Source organism: Hyperoodon ampullatus (assembly GCF_949752795.1).
Source record: "Hyperoodon ampullatus genome assembly, chromosome: 17".
NCBI classification, from domain to species: Eukaryota; Metazoa; Chordata; class Mammalia; order Artiodactyla; family Ziphiidae; genus Hyperoodon; species Hyperoodon ampullatus.
The window spans coordinates 47,884,033-47,907,162 of NC_136930.1; the positions used below are offsets into that span (position 1 = coordinate 47,884,033).

The following is a 23,130-nucleotide window of genomic DNA, read 5'->3' on the forward strand; positions in this document are numbered from 1 at the left end:
GCATGATACCATCCCAGAAGCCACAGGACAGGAGTTTCTCTCCCTTCACTGACCCCAAAACAATTTACACATGACTTTGCCCTCCCTACCTGCTACTCTTTGCCTTATAGTAAACTTTTTTTTTTTAATGTATCCGTATCCTTCACTGAAAAAGACCTGTTCCTATTCCTAGCACCCAGCACAAGACTGGATCAGCAGGTTCCTTTGTAAAATTAATGGAAGATTGTGACTAGCAAACCAATTGATTTACTTTACAGTAAAGATTCCCTAAAGAATTTGTGATCAATGTTTATTTTTCATATTATCTACGGAAAATTGTAAAAGCTGCTTTACTGTGTAGAAATCCATGTGGCTTTAAGAACTTTGGGTATAAAGATTAAATAATTTAAGATGCATGTCTTTCTCATGAAATAAGAGAATACAGTCGAAATGAGCCAGATGCCTGTTGTTGAAGTCTGTTATTTAAGATCAGAAGAGAGCAGATGTTACAAATAACACCACTAAATCCCCCATGCGCAGGTTTATCGAAATGATAGAGTCTCTCCCGTGACTAGTTCTGCTTGCTTGGAGACCTGCTGACCCTGATCTATGGACTTACCTGCTTCTCTAGTAGTAAAAGGAGCTGAAATATGCATCATTAAGACCTATGATTTAATTGGATATGGGCCACTATCATTTCAGATTGAAGAAGCTTACTTGTTCTCAAATTCTATTTTGAAAATGGAAAAACAAAATCGTCACTTAGCCCAGCAGTCCCCAACCTTTCTGGCACCAACGACCAGTTTCGTGGAAGACAAGTTTTCCCCGGGGTGGCGGGGATGGGAATGGTTCAGGCGGTAATGCAAGTGAGTGGGAGCGGCAGATGAAGCTTCGCTCGCTAGCCCACCACTCACCTCCCGCTGTGCTACCCGGTTCCTAACAGGCAGCAGACAGTACCTATCTGCAGCCCGGGGATTGGGGACCCCTGACTTAGACTAATAACCAGAGGGATAACTTGATAACACTTAGTCTAGATTGTTTTAAAAACTTATAATATAAAATTACTTTCTTCCTCCAGGGCTTTCAGATAACTGTTTTTCATGGTTTTACTTTCCAAATATTAAGATACATAGTTGAAAAATTAAAGACTTCAAAATGAATTAAAGTATGAATATGAAAAATCAGTATGCTAGTATTTCTTATGGGTGATCTGGTTTACCACCTCCTCTGTTTTAATATTTGAAGTATTTTTTTAAACTTATTTTTAATTTGTCCGTCATGGTTGATTTTTTCCATTAAGTAGTATATTTTATGGTAGTTTTACCTCTTACAGTATAATTGATACATCAAAATTGGGTTAGCATTGATTTTATGCATAGCTTTTAATATGGCTTTGCAGTATCAATAGAAGATCTGTGTCTCATGCACTATCAGTGTTGTCATTTGGCCAGTGAAAGGAGGTTTCCAGATTCCTGAGAGATTTGAAATTGCTAGATTACATAGAACTCCTCAAGTGGATACTTGCTAATGCCAATTTGGGAAATTTGTGATAGCACATCACATGTGGGAAAGTCCCAGAATGGGCTGAGATGTCTTCGGCAGGATCATATCTAGGTGAAAATTCAGTTCAAAAATTACCTTGAGACCCTTGTATTGTACTCTCTGTTGTTGTTTCATGGTAGTTGATATACAGAACATGGGCTGGTGAATGATAAACATCTGGATGCCAATTCACTCTGACTCATCGGGAAACACCAGTCTTGCTAAGGCTTACTTATTTCCTCCCTGGTTTATTTCCTGCCATGTTTAACATAGTTAAAGACAAATAATTTGGGTGCCAAACGGCCTAAAATGATGACCCTTTTGAGCCTTATATTTAAAATGTACACTGAAAATATTTTGTTAGAACTAGAGCACTTGTCTCCCTGCTTCTGTGCTTTTCAGAGCAAGGAATGTCATGCTTTAGTTGCTCTGCATCTGAATTTATTCCCAATTCCTCTTTTATAGTCTTCTCGGAGACAGTGTATGGTGAGTCATTAGCATTAATATTATTTCAGTTTCAGTGGGACTACATATCCATACTTAGAAAAGGGTGTTGGTGGATTTCATTATTCATTCAGAATAAATTTCTACTCTAATATAAATGTTGCTCAGGATAGAGCTTTGAAATGGATCCTGATTCTTTAAATTCTTTCCTGTCTGTTTCAGGAAATAGTGAGATCCTGTTGATAGTAAAGTACAATGTGTCTAAAGTTCACTTCTAAACACTCTGCTCTTTGCAATGAAAGTCATCTGCATTCTTTTTATAATTCAGAGCTGCAAGAGATCTGTCTAATCTTGGAGATCTGATCCAGTATCACTTAGAAAAAAAATATTCTTGATAATAATTCTACCATTCAGATTAGTGAAAGCAGTCAAGCTTTACAGCTTCTGTCGTCTTAAAAAGATATCATGAGACAGGGGAATAAGGACTTGGATTATGGTTTAGGAGATTTAGTTATTTGGAAAAATAAAATGATTAGTACAGTTATTATTCAACTTTTTAATCAACGAAAGCAAATGGCATCCGTTTGTTATCATTCTTTCTACAGAAGACAAAGGCTCAGGTCCCGATGGTGCTGACTGCTGGTCCCAAGTGGCTACTGGATGTGACTTGGCAAGGAGTGGAAGACAACAAAAACAACTGCATTGTGTACAGCAAAGGTAAGTGCAAGATCATTTCCCTCTCGCTTTGGATGTATTGAAAGCTGAGTGTTGCAAAGTAGAACCAAATGAGCTGAAATGGGAGTACAAAGTAAAATGGGATCCTCTCTCTTCCTTTTTCCCTTATGAATCTCCCTAACCTGTAGTTTCAGCAACTCTCTTGGGTTTTTTTGTTTGTTTGTTTTTTTGTTCTTTTCCTGTACAGTATAAAACAAAATGTGTTAGACCATTAATTACTTAGCACCATACACATTCACCTAACCGTGGATTGGAGTGCCTTGACTAGTACCTTCCTCGCTGTTACTTTTATTCAGAGCGGGTTCAGTGAAATCTCGGATTCCTCTCTTAGGCATCATCCATCAAAAAGTAAATTCCTTTTGAAATTTGGCAGTCCGTGTCAGGGTGTCAAGGGGCGAGTTCTAGAAGGCATTGCATTCCAGCCAGTTTCCTGAAATCACACACGATGAGGGGATAGCTGAAAAGGAAGCCATTGCAAAGACTGAGAATTCCTCCCCATGGTGATTTCTGAAGGGCAGGAGGCAAATGCTAGAGAGGAAGCGATGGCTTGCAGAGCATTGCCTTTGATTTGCTCAGTGTGGCATCAACCTAGACTGCGTCAAACAGCTACACCCTGGCTGCAAAGGAACTGCTGCTCCGGGACACACAACGTGGGACCGACTCCCCCAAACTCAGGCCCCTCCACGTGTGTGGTGTGGTTTCCCGCACTTTTCTCCATATTAAGTTCTGGGCCCCAGCTCTGTACTTTTACAGTGAAATCCCTAATCTCACTCCTTCGTAAATATTGCAAAACTTTGTGCTTCTCATGTTTAATTTCTTTTCGCTTTCCTTTTTAACCAAATAGACCTACTGAGATCAAAGATGTATTTGTACATTGAACCTAGAAACCATAAAAGCATACAAGGGAACAAGCAAATAAGCACCCCTATCAATATATTAACATATAAAACACTAATCATAACATCAAAGACTCTTAAAAACTTGCTAGAAACAATTACAACTTGTTTCTATAATCATTACAATTTGTACACTTATAAGAGGATTGCCTTTAAACTACCATAAGCCTTTGAAAGTTGAAACACCAGAAAGAGGGAATTTGCAAGCTAAAAAGACAATCTGCACACCAGGATCTGATTATATTCCTTTTCCTTCTGTAACTGCTGGTCTCATACCCACTTATTATCAAACACCAAATACCTGTGGTATGCTGGTGGGAGCTTTTAACTAGAAGGGAAGTAAGATTTTCCCAGGATATGTCACTATGTTCTATCAAAATGGGAAGCAATATTATAGTGAGCCAGCTTACCAGTGTCCACATTCAGAATGCAAACACTACAAAAGATGGCTTGGAGTATAGGATCAATGACTGAGACTAAATTTTTGTTGTACAATATCTTATCTCTATGATGGCAATGTAATATGGAGGAACCAAGAGGATAGCTATTCTATCATAATCCAAATCCATTACATGTTTAAATCGGGCATTGTTTTAGAAGAGATGATTATTATATTGTTACATAAGGAAAAACACTATAACAAAATTGTAATTCTATGTTCAATGGAGTACGTTAGTTTGAACATGTTTACGTGTTTGCATTATGGTTAGATATACCTTAAGTCTCTTGGCAATAAACATTTTGGAGTAATTTGTAGAAGCTTATTAATTAACTCATAAAGCATGGATTGAGCCCAACTGTGTGCTAGCTTTGTACATGGATAATAACAGCCACCCTTTATTAAACACCCCTGAATCCTCTCCTTGGTACTCCCATACCAAATTCTATGCATTTCTCTCATTGCTCTTTTAACCTCGTTTTATGATTATCATTTTATGTTTCAAAACAAGAGTAGTAAAAAGTTAGGTATTATTGCCTGCCTTTCCAATCTACTCTATATTTACTGAGGGCAAGGATTATGTCTCAGTCATCTTTTTATCCTGGGTCTGGCATGCTGCCTGTACAAAAAGAGCACAGAGTAAATAATGATTGGTTGACCAGATAAACAAATGATGAATGGTTGCTAGAAACTATAATAGACACATCACATACTGTGATGATGAACAATATGAATTCCTAATATTCAGTAGTTTTTAACCTACAAAAGGTAACTCGATATTGTTCAACTTACAAGAACAGATGGCATTGCAATTGAAATAACAAGGACTGCAGTAACTACTGTATATGCATAATTTCATTTAATCATCATTTAATACCTCCTAGTAGGTAATTAACATCCTACCCAATTTTACAAAAAATGAAATTGAGACAGCTAGATTAAGTAATTTGTCATGGTCACATAGCTACTAAGTGTTTTTTTTTTAATTGAGGTATAGTTGATTTACAATGTTGTGTTAATTTCTGCTGTACAGCAAAGTGTTTCAACTACTAAGTGTTTAAAGTGGGATGCAAACACACATCTGTCTAATTAAGGGCCTGAGTTGTACATATTAGAATACGTTCTCCCTGCATTAAGCTTTCAAGCAGCTAGATGAGATAAGTAGTGTGTTTCTCATTTTACACAACCTACATTGTGTGTGACTTAGAGCAGTAGTATGGTTGTCCCCGGTTCAGGAAAGCTAACAGAGAAGCCAAATTTAAATCCAGGTTTTGATAATTCTAAATCCTATACTCTCTGTACTGTGTGACTCTACCTTTCCCCTTGACACTATTACATGATGAATAAATTCTCTTAAACTACGCAAACATTTCTGTGCAGAAATCACAGACTATTATTATAATATAGCACTTACCAAAGTACACTTCACATAACCCTAAGATTAAAGGAAAAGTCCCAGGACCAAATATTGCCTATCTTGGCCCCTCTTGAAAACTCACAAGGCCTTCTGGTATGAATGCTCTGAGAAGTCCTGTAGTAAAACAAAACAAAATAAGAACCTGTGTAACTCGTTTGACTATATGATATGCATATTTTTTTTCCCAGCCAGTGGACATCCATTGGAACATTGGAATTAGTTCTCTGGCTAACACACTTGGGAAAACTCTGCTGTAGATTCTACTCTGATCTCCTAGATGGGCTTCAGAGGCCTGATGCTAATTCCTAGAATTCAGGTTGCCTTTGGAGGAAGGGAATAGTTCACTCAAAGTTCTGTGAATACCTCGATATTCTAGGATTATACTAGGGATTGTTCTCATCATGGAAAATAGGACCCCAGGAATCACTCCTACCAGGACCACATGAGCTCTGAAGCCTTCTATCTTCACAGGCTATGGGTCTGATAAGCCTTCTCAAAGCAAAAGAGTTTTGTAGTTGGAAGGGTTTGGTGATTTAGATTTAATAGGTACATATTGATTGACTCGAACATCTGTAATGTGTGAGACATTTTCATAATGTGTATGTTATTTATCAGTTGGGGCTGTTTTGTTTTCAAATGATAGAAATCCAAATGAAATTGGCTTATACAAAAAATAATCAAAGTGTAAGTGTGTGTGTGTGTGTGTGTGTGTGTGTAAGCATGCATGCGTTAGTGTATTGGGGGTAGGGGAGTTCATCTGCTCATATAACTGAGAATCCAGGGATCTGCTAAACTTCAGGATCAGTTTAATTCAGTTGTTCACACTTTGTCCCCAGACTGTCTCTATCTTCTGCCTCTTCTTTCTTTGTGTGTTTCATCCTCAGAAATGTTCTTGTCAAGTGGTGGGAAACTCCAAACTTATTCTACAAGCACAGCAATCCCAGTGAAAAGAGAGCTTTTCTGGGTTTTATTTGGGGTACATCACATACCAATCCTTGAACCAATTAATCACTATGACCCTTCCTTACAAACTACAATCATCTGTAGATCTAACCCCACATAAACCACTGAGACAAAGGAGAAGTAGTTTCCCAAGTGAAACCAAAGTGCTACTTGCAGACAGAAAAGAATGGTTGCTTGATGGGCTAACATCCATGTACCCAGATGCAGCACATTACTCCTAATGTCTAAAAAGCTCTCCCTGAAGATGAAAAGTAAATTCCAGATGCCAAAATTGCATTGCCTTATTTTGTTTTCTAGCTAAGAACCTAAACTACTTATGAATTCTATGCCAAAATCATCTTTATTGGGCCTGGCTATCTGAAAGTATGTTAGTACCTACTTATAAATAGAATGTAAAATACGTGTATGTAGCATTTTTAAATGCCTTAACTGTGAGATTTTTTATAGTATTTTCTTATGGCGTATAACTATTACCATTTAAGAGACATTACTTTTTGAAGTATTTTTAAATGTGGGCTAGTAGTAAAATTAAACATAATTATAAAATTTTCATTTCCAGGGTGTCCATCAAATAATTATTATCAAATTACATCAGTTACTGCTATTTGACAGGCTGCCATCATCCTGTTTTATCAAAGTAAAAAAAAAAAAAGTATAGTATTTAGCATTAATACTATAATCTGATGTACTTTTTTTTTCCTGCCTCAACTACCCCCTGTCATTCCAGAAAGTAATTAGCTCATCCAGACACTGATGGACCAGACTTGTTGGGTTGTCTGGTTTCTGCCATTATTCTCAGCAGACTCCAGATAATTCTAATTTACTTATCTCCAATGGAAAAATACTAAAAAGCACCATGCTGAAGTTAAAGGGAGGCTGCTGGAGAGGAGGATGAGCAGAGGCCTGCCCACTTACTCCTAAAATCCATGAATGCCTGTCGAGCATTGGAAATTAACTTCTCTTTTCTATATATCTTTGTATTTTTTATAGCATTTGCACAGTATGGTGCCCTTTCTCATTTGTGAAAAGTAAATAAGTTACTTCGAGTTTCACATTTTTGAACATTTGAAATTAAACCTTTAGCATCTTGCATGTGAGTTTGTTCATTCAGTTCACTTCAAATGAGGAAAAATTAAATTATTTGGGTTTTCATGGAGTGTTATTTCAGAGCAGCCACATTCTCTAGGTATCTGGATGAAGAGAATAAACATTGTCAATCAAAGGAGTGAAAAAGTATCAGCTAACCCTCAATCTCACCTTAACCATGGAAGATTTCTTTTTATATAAAAGCACAATATCATTGTAAAAAAAACTGTTGCTTAGATGGAACCTTGGGCAAATCACTTTTCCTCTTTAAATCCTGATTTTTTCAACTGTAATGATGAAATAGCCATGGCCATCTCACAGGATTTTTGTGAAGAGGCACCCGTACACATAACTGCATATGTTATTATAAATATTATATTGCTGATGATCTTATACTCAGTCCAGTTTGCCCTCTTGGGTATATGTCAGGACAAATTCAGAGGAAATGAACCCAGGCCTCCATGTTGGTATCAAGCAAGTGTGTGAGAAAACCTGGTCATCAGATACCAGGTTTATAGCCAAGAATCCCATAAATCCCATTTGGTCCCTGTGAATCCACAGCATCTGAAGAGAACTGCATTATAGAATCAGAGGCCAGAAGCCTTTGCCTAAAGATATTTTTTCCCTTGGGCACATGACATTTTTAATGAAAGTCATATGTAAAATGCTATTATAAAGATAATGATGATAATATTAAAACTAGCAATAGCAGTTACCATTTATTAAGCACATATTCTATGCCAGGCATGGTTTTAAACACTTTACATACGTTTTCTGGTTTACCGCTACAAGAAAATTATGATGTAAGCAGAATTATTCCCACTTTACAGATGAGTAAACTCAGGTTTAGGTAAGTAAATAGTTCAAGGATATATAGCTCATACGTGATGAAATTGATATTCAATCTTAAGCATGTTGACCTTGATTCCCAATTATACAATTTAGCAGAGTTTTGATGATACCATTTACTAGGCCTAGATTGTAGGTTATTGGTCTTCTTCACAAATTTACGTACATATTTATCAGTGAAACTTTTTTTTTCTCTCTCTGTGGTTTGGTTTTTAAGAAAAAGTTTTCTAGAACTAAAACAGCAATGACAGCAGTACCTTATGCTAATTTCTCTGTTGCTTCGAAGGCCACAGCAATTTAAAGTCGTGTAGAAAACTAATCTCCAAGTCATTCTATGACCATCTTCAAAGTTCTGATTTTGCTTGTTTGGACAAATGTAATCATGCAATTAATTCAGTTAAGCCCTGACTGATTGTGTAGTACGTTCAAGGTCCTATACCAGGTACTGTTGAAATAATGACTGTAATTCTAATGTAACCTAACTTGGATAAGCAACTTTCTGCACACTGACTAAATTGATCAACTGTTTAAAACAAAGATCTTTCATTAGAAGGACCCTTGCAAAAGTCTGGACTATTTTCCACCTTAAAATAGAGGATCTGTTGCATGTTCCTAGAATTTTGAAACAGCCTTGTCTAACGTGGCAGTCAGTTTTCCCAACTAGCCTACAAGTTCATGGTTAACTTTACTTAAAGGACCTAATGCTATATAAATAGAAAGTAATTTAACAAGAAAAACTTGTGCTCATATTTAAGTGTTTATTTAACCATTCTGTAGTTCACAGAAAATGTATAACTGTTGTCTAGTTTTACAGTATTCTTAAAAGAGGGTGGGTGCCTGAACCAAATATTTAGCGGCAGGAATTATAAAATCATAAGGCGATTAAGTTAGCTAGCCGCAGAATTCCAATATTGCTTTTTAAATGACTTCAGGATATAGGAGGTACTAAGGTTATTATCTGTTATCAGGAATACAGTGGAATTGTACAACTGGATAATAACCAAACAAACTGACACAATGTAAAATTACATTATCAGTGTGTTAAAACAAAATTGCGCCCTAAAGGAGTCCACATGCCAGCTCAGAGCTGCAGTGTAATTATGCTTAACTCTGATAATTAAAATACAGCGGAGATCAACAGAATCATTTTCATTAAGAAAATTATTAATGACGGTGGTATAACAGTAATTGATTGCAGAGTACCACAGGATAACGCGATGCCGAAAACCCAACATGTTTCATGAACATCTGAGGCTTTTTCTGGTTATGTTCTCTAAGAATGAGAGATGTTTGGGAGGTGAGCAATTTATTATGCCTGTTCTAGGAATCAGTGATTGCTTTAAATGGCTGCTTTAGAAAACCATCCTTTTGATTCAAATTGTCATTTCTGAGGGGTTCTTAAGGTCGAGACAAGTGACCCCACCCGTGGATGTTTTATTTACAGTGGAGCTGTCTGTTGCAAATTGCAGAATGACAGCAACTTCAGCAAATATAGGGCCTTCTGCCATTTCCATTTTTTACTATGCATTTACTGTTTTTACAATTACGTTAGTGATTTACTGATGCTATTTCAGTCTGGGTCTGGTCATACTGAATAGTTTATGTCCTGAGTTATTATTAATGTATGCTACTTGATGTGGAAAAAATACATTTGTTTTCGTATCAACATCACTGTGAGTTTCCTTAATGAAATGTTGGTAAATAACCCTGTACGGTAATACTATTAATTACTTCAGTGGATTAGATGAGCTCTCATATGTTGGAGAAAAATATCCTAAACCATCCTGGATCCATGCATGAATGAAGCTTCTGTCTCTTAGGGGTAAAAACCCAGGTAGGATGTTGGCAAATGATAAGAACTAAGAATATATCAGTTTCATAAGTATAAAAATGAAAAATGAAGAGTAGGGTCTTCTGAGAGGTGACTCACTATCACTCAGGGATGTTAGCTTGTCATTCAAAGTGATGCTAATCTTGAAAGCTACCCCCAAAAGGATCTTTGTCAGCTAAAATGAGGAACAACTCTTTAGGGTGAATGTTTTCAGAGTAAGATATTGTGAATATTTCTTTAAAGCAGTGTATTACATAGAAAAAAAATTACTGTATTATAATTCCAACTGAAAAGTAGACTATGAGGTTTCGTGCCTAGTATGATTATAATTGTCTTTTAAAAGTATATGTACAGCAAAACATATGGGGAAGAAATATCAATATATTGCAACTATGAAAGTATTTCTGTAAAGGTGGTAAGGTTTGGGCAAATCTTTCTGTATTCCTCCTTTATAGTTTTCTTCACTTTGATTATGGTCCTTATATAATTTAAGAAAAATATTTGCAAACAAAAATCACTCTTTGTCTTAACTACACTCCTGCTCTTCTTTTTATACAACCCAAACTAACAGAACAAAAATCTTTGCCTTACCCATGAAGTCCCTCATCCATGGAATTTAAATTATATTCTAGTGATATATATTTTTCTTTAGTATCTCTGTAAATGTCCTGACACTTTGTATTTCATAAGATAATTTTCCAAATAAAATAAAAGTAACTGAGCACTATATATTTTTCTTTAGTATCTCTGTAAATGTCCTGACACTTTGTATTTCATAAGATAATTTTCCAAATAAAATAAAAGTAACTGAGCACAGGCTCTGCACATGATATGGCCCAGGTGTCATGAGGGATACAGAGGAATTTGAAACACACCCCTGACTTAAGGAGTTTGTTGAAAGAGCTTAATTGATGAAGGTTGCATAACGCTGAGTTCTGTCTTACATGGTCAAGGCAAAGTTGACGGAAGATGTGGAATTTGGGTTGGATATTGAAAGTTGAATATAAATTTGAGAAATGGGGGAAGGCATTTGAGGAGGTTGAAATGTGTGCCTAAAAGTTTACAGGCTGCGATACATACTGTGTTTTCATGAGAGTGTCAGGGCACACTTTAGAACAGAGAATTTACAAATAAGGCTAGTGAGGGGCAAGCCTGCACACGTTTCTGAGGACCATGTTGTGGGTTCGGTTGAGTGCTCAGTCTAAAGACCTCATCAAGGGGGTAATGGAGAGCTACTGAAAGTTCTGAGGCACACATATTCACATTGGGATTTTTCTAAGCTTATTGATTATTGTCAAAGATGAAGCTCAGGTCCCTCCACTAATAAAAACAAGACTTTATCTGTCAAGAAATAATGTTGGTACCTACATCTTTCTAGAAGATAATATAAATCTTCCGCTTTTCTCCACTCATTACCTGACTCCAACAGTTTCTTCAACACCAAATGTACCTCCAGTGCCCTTGTGTCTTCACCATCATTGCCCTGCCCACCGACCTCCCGTCCTTACTTTCAGAGGACCTGGCTTGGATTCCATGGGTCCATCTTTCTAATGACTCTCTTGCACCCTCTCACTTTTCTCTCCTTCTCTGGCCTTTAGTGTCCTGAATACCCTCATTCTAATCAATCCAACTTTCCACCTTCCCCTGGCTTTATCCAAGCAGCAGAAGCTAGGGGAAGTACTATTTATAAAGTGCTTAGAATAGCGCCTGATCCACAGTGAGTGCTATGTAAATGTGTGGTCAAAATACAACAATGAAGCCATCACCACCACTCACAACAACAAAATTACAACAGAAAACAATACTGACCAGTTTATATTACATTTGACCCCGAGGTGAATGTAATCCCTCAGTGTAAGTAGCCTGGCATTACAGATCTTTTTTCCGAATCCGTCTTCAAAGTGACTATGTCAGACTCCTGTCTCCCCAAATATATACCATCCCCTGTTAGATAATGACCTTGCTTCTTGTTTTCCAGAGAAAATGGAAAAGTAGAAGCACATATAACCCTCCAACAAGTGGTTTCCTTTTGCAATTAGCCTGATTACAAGGATCAGTATGGCCCGTGAGACCAAATCTGACCCACCACCTGTTTTTGTAAATAAAGTTTTATTGGAATATAGCTACCATGATTTGTTTGTATAATTTGTTTGTGGCTGCTTTTACACAGCAACATCAGAGTTGAGTAGTTGTGGCAGAGACCCTCTAGCCTGCAAAGCCTAAAGTGTTTACTATTTGACCATTTACAGAAAAAGCTTGGCAATGCCTGAACTAAGCCTACAAGGTTATTACCTTGGCCTAAAATGCCCTACATGATCTGCCCCTGGATACCTCTGTGTGTTATTTACTATGACTCTCTAACTATTCTGTTCCAGTGTCACAGGCCCTTGCTTTTGTTTGAAAATACAAAGAATGCCTCTGCCTCAGGGCCTTTGCACTGTGCCCTGCTCTGCCCCCACATGGGCCCCTCTCTTGCTTCATTCAAAACTCTCTCCAAATGTTGCCATCCCAGAGGGTCTGCCTAACTACTCTGTCTCTGTTTCTCTCCTTGTTCTCCTCAGTATTAGTCAATTCAGGCTGCTATAACAAAACACCATAGGCTGGTAGCTTAACACCAGACTTCTTTCTCACAGTTCTGGAAGGCAGAAAGTTCAAGATCAAGGTGCAGGCAGATTTGGTATCTAGTGAGGACCCATCTTCCTGGTTTACAGATGGCCACCTTCTTGCTGTATCTTCATATGGTGGTGTGTGTGTGTGTGTGTGTGTGTGTGTGTGTGTGTGTGAGAGAGAGAGAGAGAGAGAGAGAGAGAGAGAGAGAGAGAGAAAGAGAGAGCTCCCTCCCTCCCTCCTGTCTCTTATAAGGGCATTAATCCCATCATGAGGTCTCCACCCTTATGACCTAATTACTTCCCAAAGGCTTCACCTCTTATACCATCACATTGGTTGTTAGGGCTTCTACATATAAATTTAGAGTTGGGGACACAAGCATTCAGTCTATAACATCTCTCTCATTTATCTTCATATCTGGCATTTTAGCATTTATTTTAAAAAATTAGTGTCATCCTCTCACCCCTAGAATGAGAGTTCTTTAAGGACAAGAATTCTGTCTGTTTTTTGAAGCCATCTATGACACATAGTAGGTGCTCATTAAATATTTATGAAAGAATTAATCAATAAATGAATGGGTTACAGCTTTTTCTTTACTGTGAAAAGCAATATAAAGTATGGATTTAATAATGTTCCCATGATTAGGTAATCTGACTTGGTTGAACTTTCTGAGATGTCCTCAAACTTTATACCTTATCTTCACTATTGAATTTTAACTCTCATGTTTATAATTTACAAGAGGTCTTTCTTGTTCCCTGACTGTTCCTTTTTTTCAACATCTTGCTCTTTTTAATATGGATATTTTTCCTTTATCCCTGAAGTAGGATGTGGGGAATGATTAGGAAGTTGTGTGTCCCATGCATTGTTTCTTACTTTCTCCTGCCTGTTTTTGTCCCTGTATTTAGTGTTGAAGCTTTCCTCAAGTGGCTAGAGATCCATGAATACCTACTTCATCGTTTAAGAGTGGGGCACTAAGGGGTGAATGCAAGAGCAGCCTGAGAAGGCAGAGCTTGTCAACTGGTAGCTTTTGTGTGGGGTCATAGGATGACAACCTAGCCATGGTAATGAGGTCTCCAAATGACAGTGTATGTAATTTTTTGTCTTAGCATGGTTAGCTTGTCCAGAGAATGCCAGTCTCATTTCTGAGTTGGATGAGCCTGTAACCAGCAATCTGAGAACTTTGTGGGCAAACTGGACCAGGTGGTACATTGGGAAAGTCCTATCTCATTGTTGGGAATGTAGATGTTCCTTTAATCTTCTAATGCAGGTGAAACTTTAGTATTACCCTTGGCAGAGCCTGTGTCTCTGGATCTAAAGCCTCTATTCCATTTCTTCAAAGACTAAGCCTCCAGAGTGGGAAAGGAATGTCACTTAGCTCTGCAGGGAATAGCTGAGCAAGTATAGCTAACAGCTTCTTACTTAGAAGGCCAGTCCTGCAAGTTTTAGCTCCACTGCTTACCCTACCTTTCAAGGTGCCAGGTGCCTTCACTTTCTGATCTTTTCCAGGATTCTGCAGAATAAATCTGCTTGCTACTTGTTAGCCAGCTGCTCTTCAAGTACTTGGATTTCAGCTTTCTGTGCTCTGCTGTGTCATCTATCACTCCATCAGTTTTCTAGCTTCCAAGATGTTGTTGACTTCTGTTGCCTACTCTGCCCCGTCTCTTTGCCCTTATCATTGTTTTTTTCTTCTCTACCGTCACGTTACTGAAAGGGAGTAGAAATAAATGCATGCAATCAATTCATCATATTTAACAGGAAGCCCTCTCTGCTTCTTTTCTTAGGTGAGCTTCTGCAAAGTTTTTGCATGCATTCCTTTAACTTCCTGAATTCCAGCATCTTCTCTTTTGCTATTTCTGCCTTCATGATTCCATTGAAGTGACTCTGTCACAGGTCTCCTTGTTGACAGCTTTTTATTCCACGAGGCTTGATCTGATTTATCCCGTTCTACACCCAGTGCCAGGTTTCTCCATCACTGTCCAGCCACTAAACATCATTCTCTAGTCTTGTTTCTTCTCATTTCTATGTTTCCCATAGCTTATCCCATCTGGAATTTTTTAAAATTATCCTACTACTTATAGTTTCATTTCTCACTCATCCTCCACAGATACCCTGTACTCAAACTATACTCAGTTATTTAAAATTCCTCAGCTATTCCTTATTTGCTCATATCTGTCCTTATACATCATGTTTCTTTTGCTTAATAACCTTCTAGACATCTTTATCTTGGCAACAGGTGTCATTCAAGACTTAGCATGTATAAGTGCCTCTGAAAAACCTTCTGTGCCCCATCCCAGGGAGAGAGCTCCACCCCAGCCTGTGCATTGTCCCAAGTTGGATGTGAACACCTCAGATGCAATGACACCATTTCTCACTTCTCCTCCACAGACAATACATAGAATATACTCACTGAATCTTGAATTATTTTTAATGGGTATTAGGATGCATCATTCAACATAGTAAACTCTAGTGGGATTTGCTTTAGTTTCAAAAATCACTAGGATGAAAATCATTTGAAAATCCAGTACTCAAAATACTCTTCTCTCCATATCTAGAAAAGTATTCCATGTCTTAGCAAGATTTTTTTAATGCTAGGGAATCTAATACAAGAGGATTTCTTTGGAATATCCTATGTAAACACAGCATACATTGTGCTACATCAGTTAGAATGAAGGTGTATAAAAGAATTTAGAAAAATTAGAATCTATATACATGCCAAAGATGTTGTCAAACCTTAGGGTTTTATTTGACATCTTTTTACAGCAGCCATGCCAAGACATTGGCTCACCATTACTACGCAATTCTTTGTGGATCCACTTGACTTTCTCCCATCAAGCAGTGACTGTGTCTGCTGTTCTTGCTCTTCACTGGGGGGAAGTCAGCCAGACCTCAAGTCTTTGCTCTGAGATGTGAAATTGGAGGCTTTTTATTTTCCCTTGGTGTTTAGTCAACTCCATTTTTGAAGGCTATTTTTAAACTAAAAGGTCACCTTATATGCCATGACATACAGTAGTACTTCAGAAAAGTTATATTCTCATTAGTCTTTCTTAAGTATGGGAAGACTGTCAGACAACAGTGGGGTCAACCAAGACAGTATATCGTGGTGTTTCAAGCAAGAATATCCCAGCCAAAAGAATGGATCCAAAATACTCCATTTAAGTATGAACAGTTAAGCTTTTTCTATCAATCTAGTTATGTAGTTCTATCTACCGCCCATTGAAATTCAATAAGAATAAATGACTTTAAGCCAGTTTTTCCTTCAGAAATCTAGTATTTATCATCACTGTCTGGTCTGTTGTCAGTAAAGATTTTCAAGAATGACCGCTCTCCAGTTCAGTACCCTTTACTTTGTGCATTCTTTCAAGAAATGTTAAGTCTCAGAGGCTTATTATGAAAACTTAACATTTTCAGAATACTTATCAAATACTTCTATGAAGGAACTTAAGTTTTCATAGTTAACTTGATATAATACGTAACGTATGATAGTCCTGCTCTCCTGCCCTGCAAAAGATACAAAATTTATCAATTGACTAGTAAATAATAATTTGGAGTCTCTCAATATCAGAACTAGTTTGGTAATATAAAATCTTAAATATCTTCAGTATAATCTCTGCTGTCTTTCTGTGCTTTGAGTGTAGGTTTCTAGATTAGAGTGAGTGTAGGACGCCAAAAAATAAAATAAAATAAAAAGGCCTATGTAGGACATTTAAGCCAAACAATAGTTTAGTTTAGAAGTCTCACTTCATAGTTTTGCATTTTGACTAGAGATACAGATAAGAAAGATAGCTTTCTATCAGTGAAATGAAGTGAGGAGAAAATGTGTATAAGAAAATGGGCATGTTACTTTTCATCTTATCCCTGGCTTTACATACACCATTGTAGTTAACTATCTCAAAGGAAATTAAGGTAATCGTCTTTACACACATGTAACAATGAAGGGAGATTATAAAAAGCAGGCCATTACATGAAATTTGGGAGTTCTTCAATTCATTGAAGTATTAGTCAAGTACCCACTATATGCCAGGTCGGGAATCTGTTAACTTTTTGTTATATATTCAAGTTACGTTTTACATTGGTATGACACTGGGGTATCATTTGTCCATATCTAAGTTTGCCCTTTTTTAAAAGCTTGGCTAATGTCATGCTCCTTAAAAGTGGTCTGCCGGGCTTCCCTGGTGGCGCAGTGGTTGAGAGTCCGCCTGCCGATGCAGGGGACACGGGTTCATGCCCCGGTCCGGGAAGATCCCACATGCCGAGGAGTGGCTGGGCCCGTGAGCCATGGCCGCTGAGCCTGTTCTTCCGGAGCCTGTGCTCCGCAACGGGAGAGGCCACAACAGTGAGAGGCCCACGTACTGCAAAAAAAAAAAAAAGTGGTCTGCCAACCAGCAGTACTGCATGGGCTTGTTAGAAACGCTAAGGCTCAGGCCCCATTCAGACCTACGGAATCCAAATCTGCATTTTAACTAGATCCCAGGTCATCTGTGTGCACGCTTAAGTTTCAGAAGCCAAGGTCTAGTGATTACTGATGTGTCTTTAACTGAAGAGTACCAGGAGGGATGGAAACAGTTAACCTTGCAATATACTAGTGTAATAACTCTCAGAGACTTGTGAATTCATTTGCAAATAAACACCATTGTAGAGCATGAGAATATCATAAAGGGAAAATAAGAACATTGAAAAGTTCTTCCTGTTTTGTCTTTAAATATACAACAGCTTGAGTGCTATCTTTTTTGGCACTCCCCCTCATTCCCACAAATGGGATTATAGAAAAGAAAAGAAAATGCTGCTGTACTCTGTTTAATGGGAACATTTATTGCTGTTTTTCCTTTTCTCTCCAACACCTATTAATTTATATTAGGCATTAAATTGTAATGTTGTTTCTTTTCATGGTGAAATTGTCCTGCATGTATGCCTTTAAATCAATTCATTGTTATTTTGCAAAACAAAATGCTAAATAAGTACTTAGGGGAAACACAGGCCCCCCTGACCCCTGGAACTCTCTGGAGGCTCGCCTCTGTCATCCTTCCTGCACAGCAAAAGGGGAAAAAAAAAAAAGAGAAGGAAAAAAACAAATTTGCTGAGCCACACATTTCAAGTTGTCGACAACCCCATCCACGAGAAAACAGAAGAAAATATATATGCTCTCTGTCCTGTCAAAAGGCTTTTGCCTTATCTTGAGAGACTGTCAGGGCAGGAACATCAGTGAATGGACAGGAGTCTATTAAATTAATAAGCTGCTGGATGGTGTCTGGAGAGTTATGATGCTCCATAAATCCAGTTTGATCATGGTGGACAAGGTTTAAATCTGCAGACTTCTAATACACATCCAGTTCTTGGATTGGATTTGAAGTTTTGTGCCAGAGACACAGAGATAGTCCTGCAGCATGTGAATTAAGTTTTATCTTTTTTTTTCTATCCTTCCTTTTTTTTTTTTTTCCTTATACTACTTACAAAAATGAAAGCACCTTAGGGATCCTAGCAAATGTTACGGCTGGAAATGAAAGAACTGTTGTCAAGGTGAAACCATGACCTAGAAGCCTAAAATCAAACCTTGGTCATTCTATTCAGGAAGCCCCATCAGAACGGAGTGTAAAAGGTCTGTGTGGAAGGAAAGATGCCTGAACTTATCTATAACCTATTTTATAGTGATGCCTGTCAAATTCTACTCGTCTGTATTTATGACGGAAAGAAAACTAATGGTGTCAGATCTGCCCTATAGTAATAAAAAAAATCAGGAAATATTTTCTTCACCCCATTAAATAAAGTCCTCTGATATAGCCTTTACTGTGATATAGGTTTATTTGAGTTTTCAGCTTCCAACCATTTTAAGCCAAAGAACTGTGTTTTATTATTCAAATAATTTCCCAAATAAACTATTAACTTTAGGTCAAAAACAACTTATTTACATGGTACTGATAAATAAAATCCCTGGAATAAAAAATGGAATTTGTTCAAAATCATAAAATTCTCCCTGTTGAGTAGGTGTATTACGCTGTTTGTAATATTCAAACCGCTAGTAAATTGTTAATTACATGTTTATTTCATCAACTTACAGTTATTGTATAAATTTAGATTTTTTTTCATACCTTGGAACGGATTTATGTTAGAAAAATCTAGAATGATGGACAATGCTTTGTTATAACCAGTGCAACGTGCCCATTTCAACATATTTAAGTCACCGTTAGAATACTTTCTCATAGAATCATCCAATTAACACAACTGTCTACTATAACAACATGTTAAATCATTACAGGGTCAGGGAGTGTCTGCAAGAGAAGGGAGTCCACCTCCACTCAGCACTCTCTGCATACAAAGCCCTGTCCTGAATATTGAATCATTAAACACTGACAAATAAACAACGGAAGTAACAGGGTTATCCTCCATTTTTTAATGGTTCCCAGAGATTAAATAACTTGCCCAAGTCACAAAGCAAACAGATTAACACAGCTCAAGTTGAACGTATCTCTGCTTTTCATTCACTCATTTATTTGGCAACTTTTTATTGAGGGCCTACTATGTGCCAGGCAATTTTCTAGGCACTGGAGTAAAGAAAATACATAATATTCCTTGCACTGGTGAGCTGACATTTTTGCTTAGGGGGCCAAAAGTCACCACTTAACTGATTCACAGGTCTAGGTTGTTCACACACACACACACACACACACACACACACACACACATCTACCTCCATTACATAGAACCAACCAGGAGGAGAGGCACAAGAGTGCATGGATGAACCCCTCTTGGTTCCTGAAAGTATTTGCTCTGGGGTTTCTTTATTGACCTCTGAAAATTACTGACTTTTTCCATGAAAAAATTGTGGAATTTTTTTTCCCATAACTTACTAGTACACTTCTGAGCATTAATGTCCTGTCCTGTCCTGTAATACCAATATACTGCCCGTTAGTAGTCAGAGATTAAATAGATGCTTTGCTAATTACCTCATCCAGTTCAGTTGTAAATAAATCTCCTCTGTGTCACTCTTTCCTCCTACCACCACAGTATTATGTCCCTAGCCAGGAAATGCTAAAAAGAACAGATGAGTCCCACACTGTGCCCTGCAGGTCAGAAAATTCTGGCTTGTGGGACAGATAGGAGGGGTAAGTCTGCAAGGCCATGACTTTTAATGGGAACTCCCTGCTTCTGGTTTTTCAAGTTCAATCCTAGAAACTGTGTCAATAGAAGAATCTCAGCTGCTCTCAAAAGCAGGAAGGAGACCATTATGATGTTTGCTTCCATTGAGACGCTAGCAGGACTTGAGAAAAGAATATTGAAAAGTTTTTGAAGTTTTTTTTTTTATCTAGTTAACAGTCCATAAATCACATCTCCCTTAAAACTTACTTGTATTTTGATTCCAGCTCTAAGTCCTAGGAACAGAGAGTTTGGGATCAATACCTGACTCATAGGAAACACTCAAGAAAATATTTGTTGTATAAATAAGTGAATATTTGGATTCTCTTTTCTCCCTTCCTTTTTGCCCTGGTTTCTTATGTCTATAGTAGAAAAAAATAGATTGGGTTGGGAAGCAATAAAATAGATAACAATTTATATTTAAAGGGTGAGATTAGCTGATCCCTTTCTTCCTGTTAATGCTTTTCTATCCTTATGAGATTTTGCATTATATAGTAGCGTCTTTGTTTTGCATCCTACCAAGGTGTTAGTCACGTCAAACACACAGAACTACATGGGAAGCATACCTGGTTCCACATCTGGCCTTATGTACAGAGATAAAACATTTGAAGTTAAGAGGCAAAACAGAGAAACTAAAATTTGTTGAACACTTACTTTATAACAAACGTTGTATACATTGTGCACTACTCCACAAGGGTTGCTATAATTATTACAGATGAAGAAACTGAGACTATATTTTGGTCAAGGTTATATTGCTATTGGACAGATAGAGTCAGAATTTGGACCTTAGGTTTGTCCACAGAACAATATTGCCTACAAATAAAACGGTGTTCATTCCTATCCATGCATTTATTTTTAAGTCATGTTAAAATGTGACATACCTGCCAAATTAATGAAATGATTCAGCCCACACTGGCTTGAATCTAAACAAAAAAGAATTTATTTTGAGAAACGCTGAAAGATAGGAGATAAATTACTGTATAAATGCAAATATAAATAAAGCATTTTCAGAAGAAAAATCTAGTTTCCTTAATCTGTTTTTAAGTTATTTTTGGCTTACAATGAAATGTACAAATATTAAGTGTACAATCAAGATATAGAATATATCCATCACCCCAGAAGATCTCCCATGTTACAAAAGACAACCACTGTTGATTTCTATTAGCAGAGTAGTTTTCTTTATTTTTAAATTTCATATGAATGGAGTTATGAAATGAATGGAATCATACACTTCATGACTTCTGTGCTCAGCGTAATGTTTTAGAGACTCATTCATGTCATTTGGGGTATCAGTAGTTTGTTCTTTTTATTACTGACTAGTATTCCGTTGAATAATAGCTATTAGAGGTTTTTCAGACTCTCTTAATAAAAAATGTTTTCCTCCTTTGAGGATCCATTGCTGCAGAGGTGAAGAGAATAACCCAAATATCCATCAGTAGGAAAATAGTTGAACAAATGATGGTAATGGAATCATACACATCTGCAGCAATGGATTCCTCAAAAGAGGGACACAGTTTTTATTGAGAGAGTCTGGAAAACTCTAGTGGTGATGGCCTCAAATCAGGGGACATTTAAACTAAAAGAAGTCTGTCAGAAAAAGAATGACATGAGTCAGAATCCTTTGTTTTTGTATTTCAGTGACCTTAAAGTTTTATTGACCCCTGTCAGTCTTTAGGAATCAAAACAAATGACATCACTAGATCTTCCTATACTTCCAGTTGTATCAGTCATCTTCTTAACCGCCTAACCAGAGTAATTCAAAGATGAATGAAATTTAAAGATTTTCCAGTGGTCTTGGTGTGTGAATATACATGGGCTTCTTCACTTTTCGGGTCTTTATTTCTCTATGTCTTATTAATTGCCTTTCACAAAGCAACCGAGCTATCTTAAAAGCACTTTGAAATTCCTGGATGAAAACAGCCAAAGCCATAGAAAATATCAGCATTATTATGTCAGTTAATAGGCAGTTGAAGCTATGGAAGGAATAACCAGAAACACAAATGAATGGCCAAGTGGTAAAACAATTCCTTAAAGGAGAAATAATGGGTAATAGTAACCATGGCTCTGAGAACAGGAGTAAAACACGTATCAGGAGGAGATGGATCTTAAAGGAAAGTGGCACACTTTGACTTAGTTAGAGGACTGTGAAAATGGACACTACCGGACAATATCAGATAGCTTTGGTGCTGTTTATGTGAATTAGCCAAAGCATTACGAATAATCATAGAAATGCCTTGATCTGTGTTTTTTTGACAAACATGCACCATTGCTGGAGAAATACGTTTTTGAGAAACTTCTCAGAACATAAACTGCTCAGATGTTTTTTTTTAAAAAAAGCAAATAAAAAATAAAATCCTGAGAAACAAGAAATCATACAGTTAACAGCAATTGGCCGCTGTGCCCTAACCTTCAACTCTGAAAGTATGATGAACTAATGTGGTTGATCTGTTAGTTGAAACAAATGTTCAAAAATGTTGGAACGGAAGCGTATGAGACATGAGGGAGTGAATTGGTTCTCTGGCCAGCCAAAAAGTCCACTGATATTAGAGGATGGGCAATTCATTTAAAAATACAAGAATAAATAAATGATTTTACTATAAAAGTGAAAGAGATGGCATAAGACAAACATAATCACTACTAGCTACTTATAACAAAGTTTCTTTTTTTTTTTCCTTAGAAAGGGCTATATAGACGTGTATGGAAATAAATCACAAAACATCTTTAAAACTCGAATTAAAGAATAAAATAACTTAGATACAAAATTTGGATTCCAACCTTTACAGAAATACATTCCTATAGAATTATATTTTTCAGTCAGATAAACTACTTAAATATTCTGAGGATAAAGGTGGTAATTTCTTCAATCGTTTACATGAGTTTAAAATTAAAGTATAATATAGGAATTGACCAAACTTCTAGGTTCTTAAAAGAAAAAAAAGATTAAGGATAGATAAAAGCTTTTTACACATTAAGGTTTTTTTCTTAAAGTTCTTCATGATAAGAGTTAAAAAACTGCCAGCATATATTCGGAAACGTAACTGCCTTGGAATGGAAAAAATGTCTTTTGTTTTATCCTGATACTAAAAAAGAGTTTGTTAAAGAGTTTGGAAAAGAGAGATAAACTCTTTCCTGAACTCTTTAGGTTGCTTTTCATATTAACTTATCTTATGAATAATCAGCTAATCTTTGAAAACTTCCTTGAATAAAAAAGCCC

At 37.0% G+C, this 23,130-nt stretch overlaps 1 protein-coding gene across 2 annotated transcripts in view; it reads left to right on the forward strand.

Moving 5' to 3' along the window:
* ZFPM2 (zinc finger protein, FOG family member 2) overlaps window positions 1–23,130 on the forward strand; it is a gene marked incomplete at its 5' end in the record, with an annotated part of 480,289 nt that overhangs the window by 319,617 nt on the left and 137,542 nt on the right. For both annotated transcript variants that reach the window (XM_079722314.1, XM_079722315.1), the window contains one exon: window positions 2,571–2,682. In XM_079722314.1, the coding sequence (XP_079578440.1) occupies window positions 2,571–2,682 (112 nt within the window). The remainder of the gene's footprint in view (window positions 1–2,570; window positions 2,683–23,130) is intronic.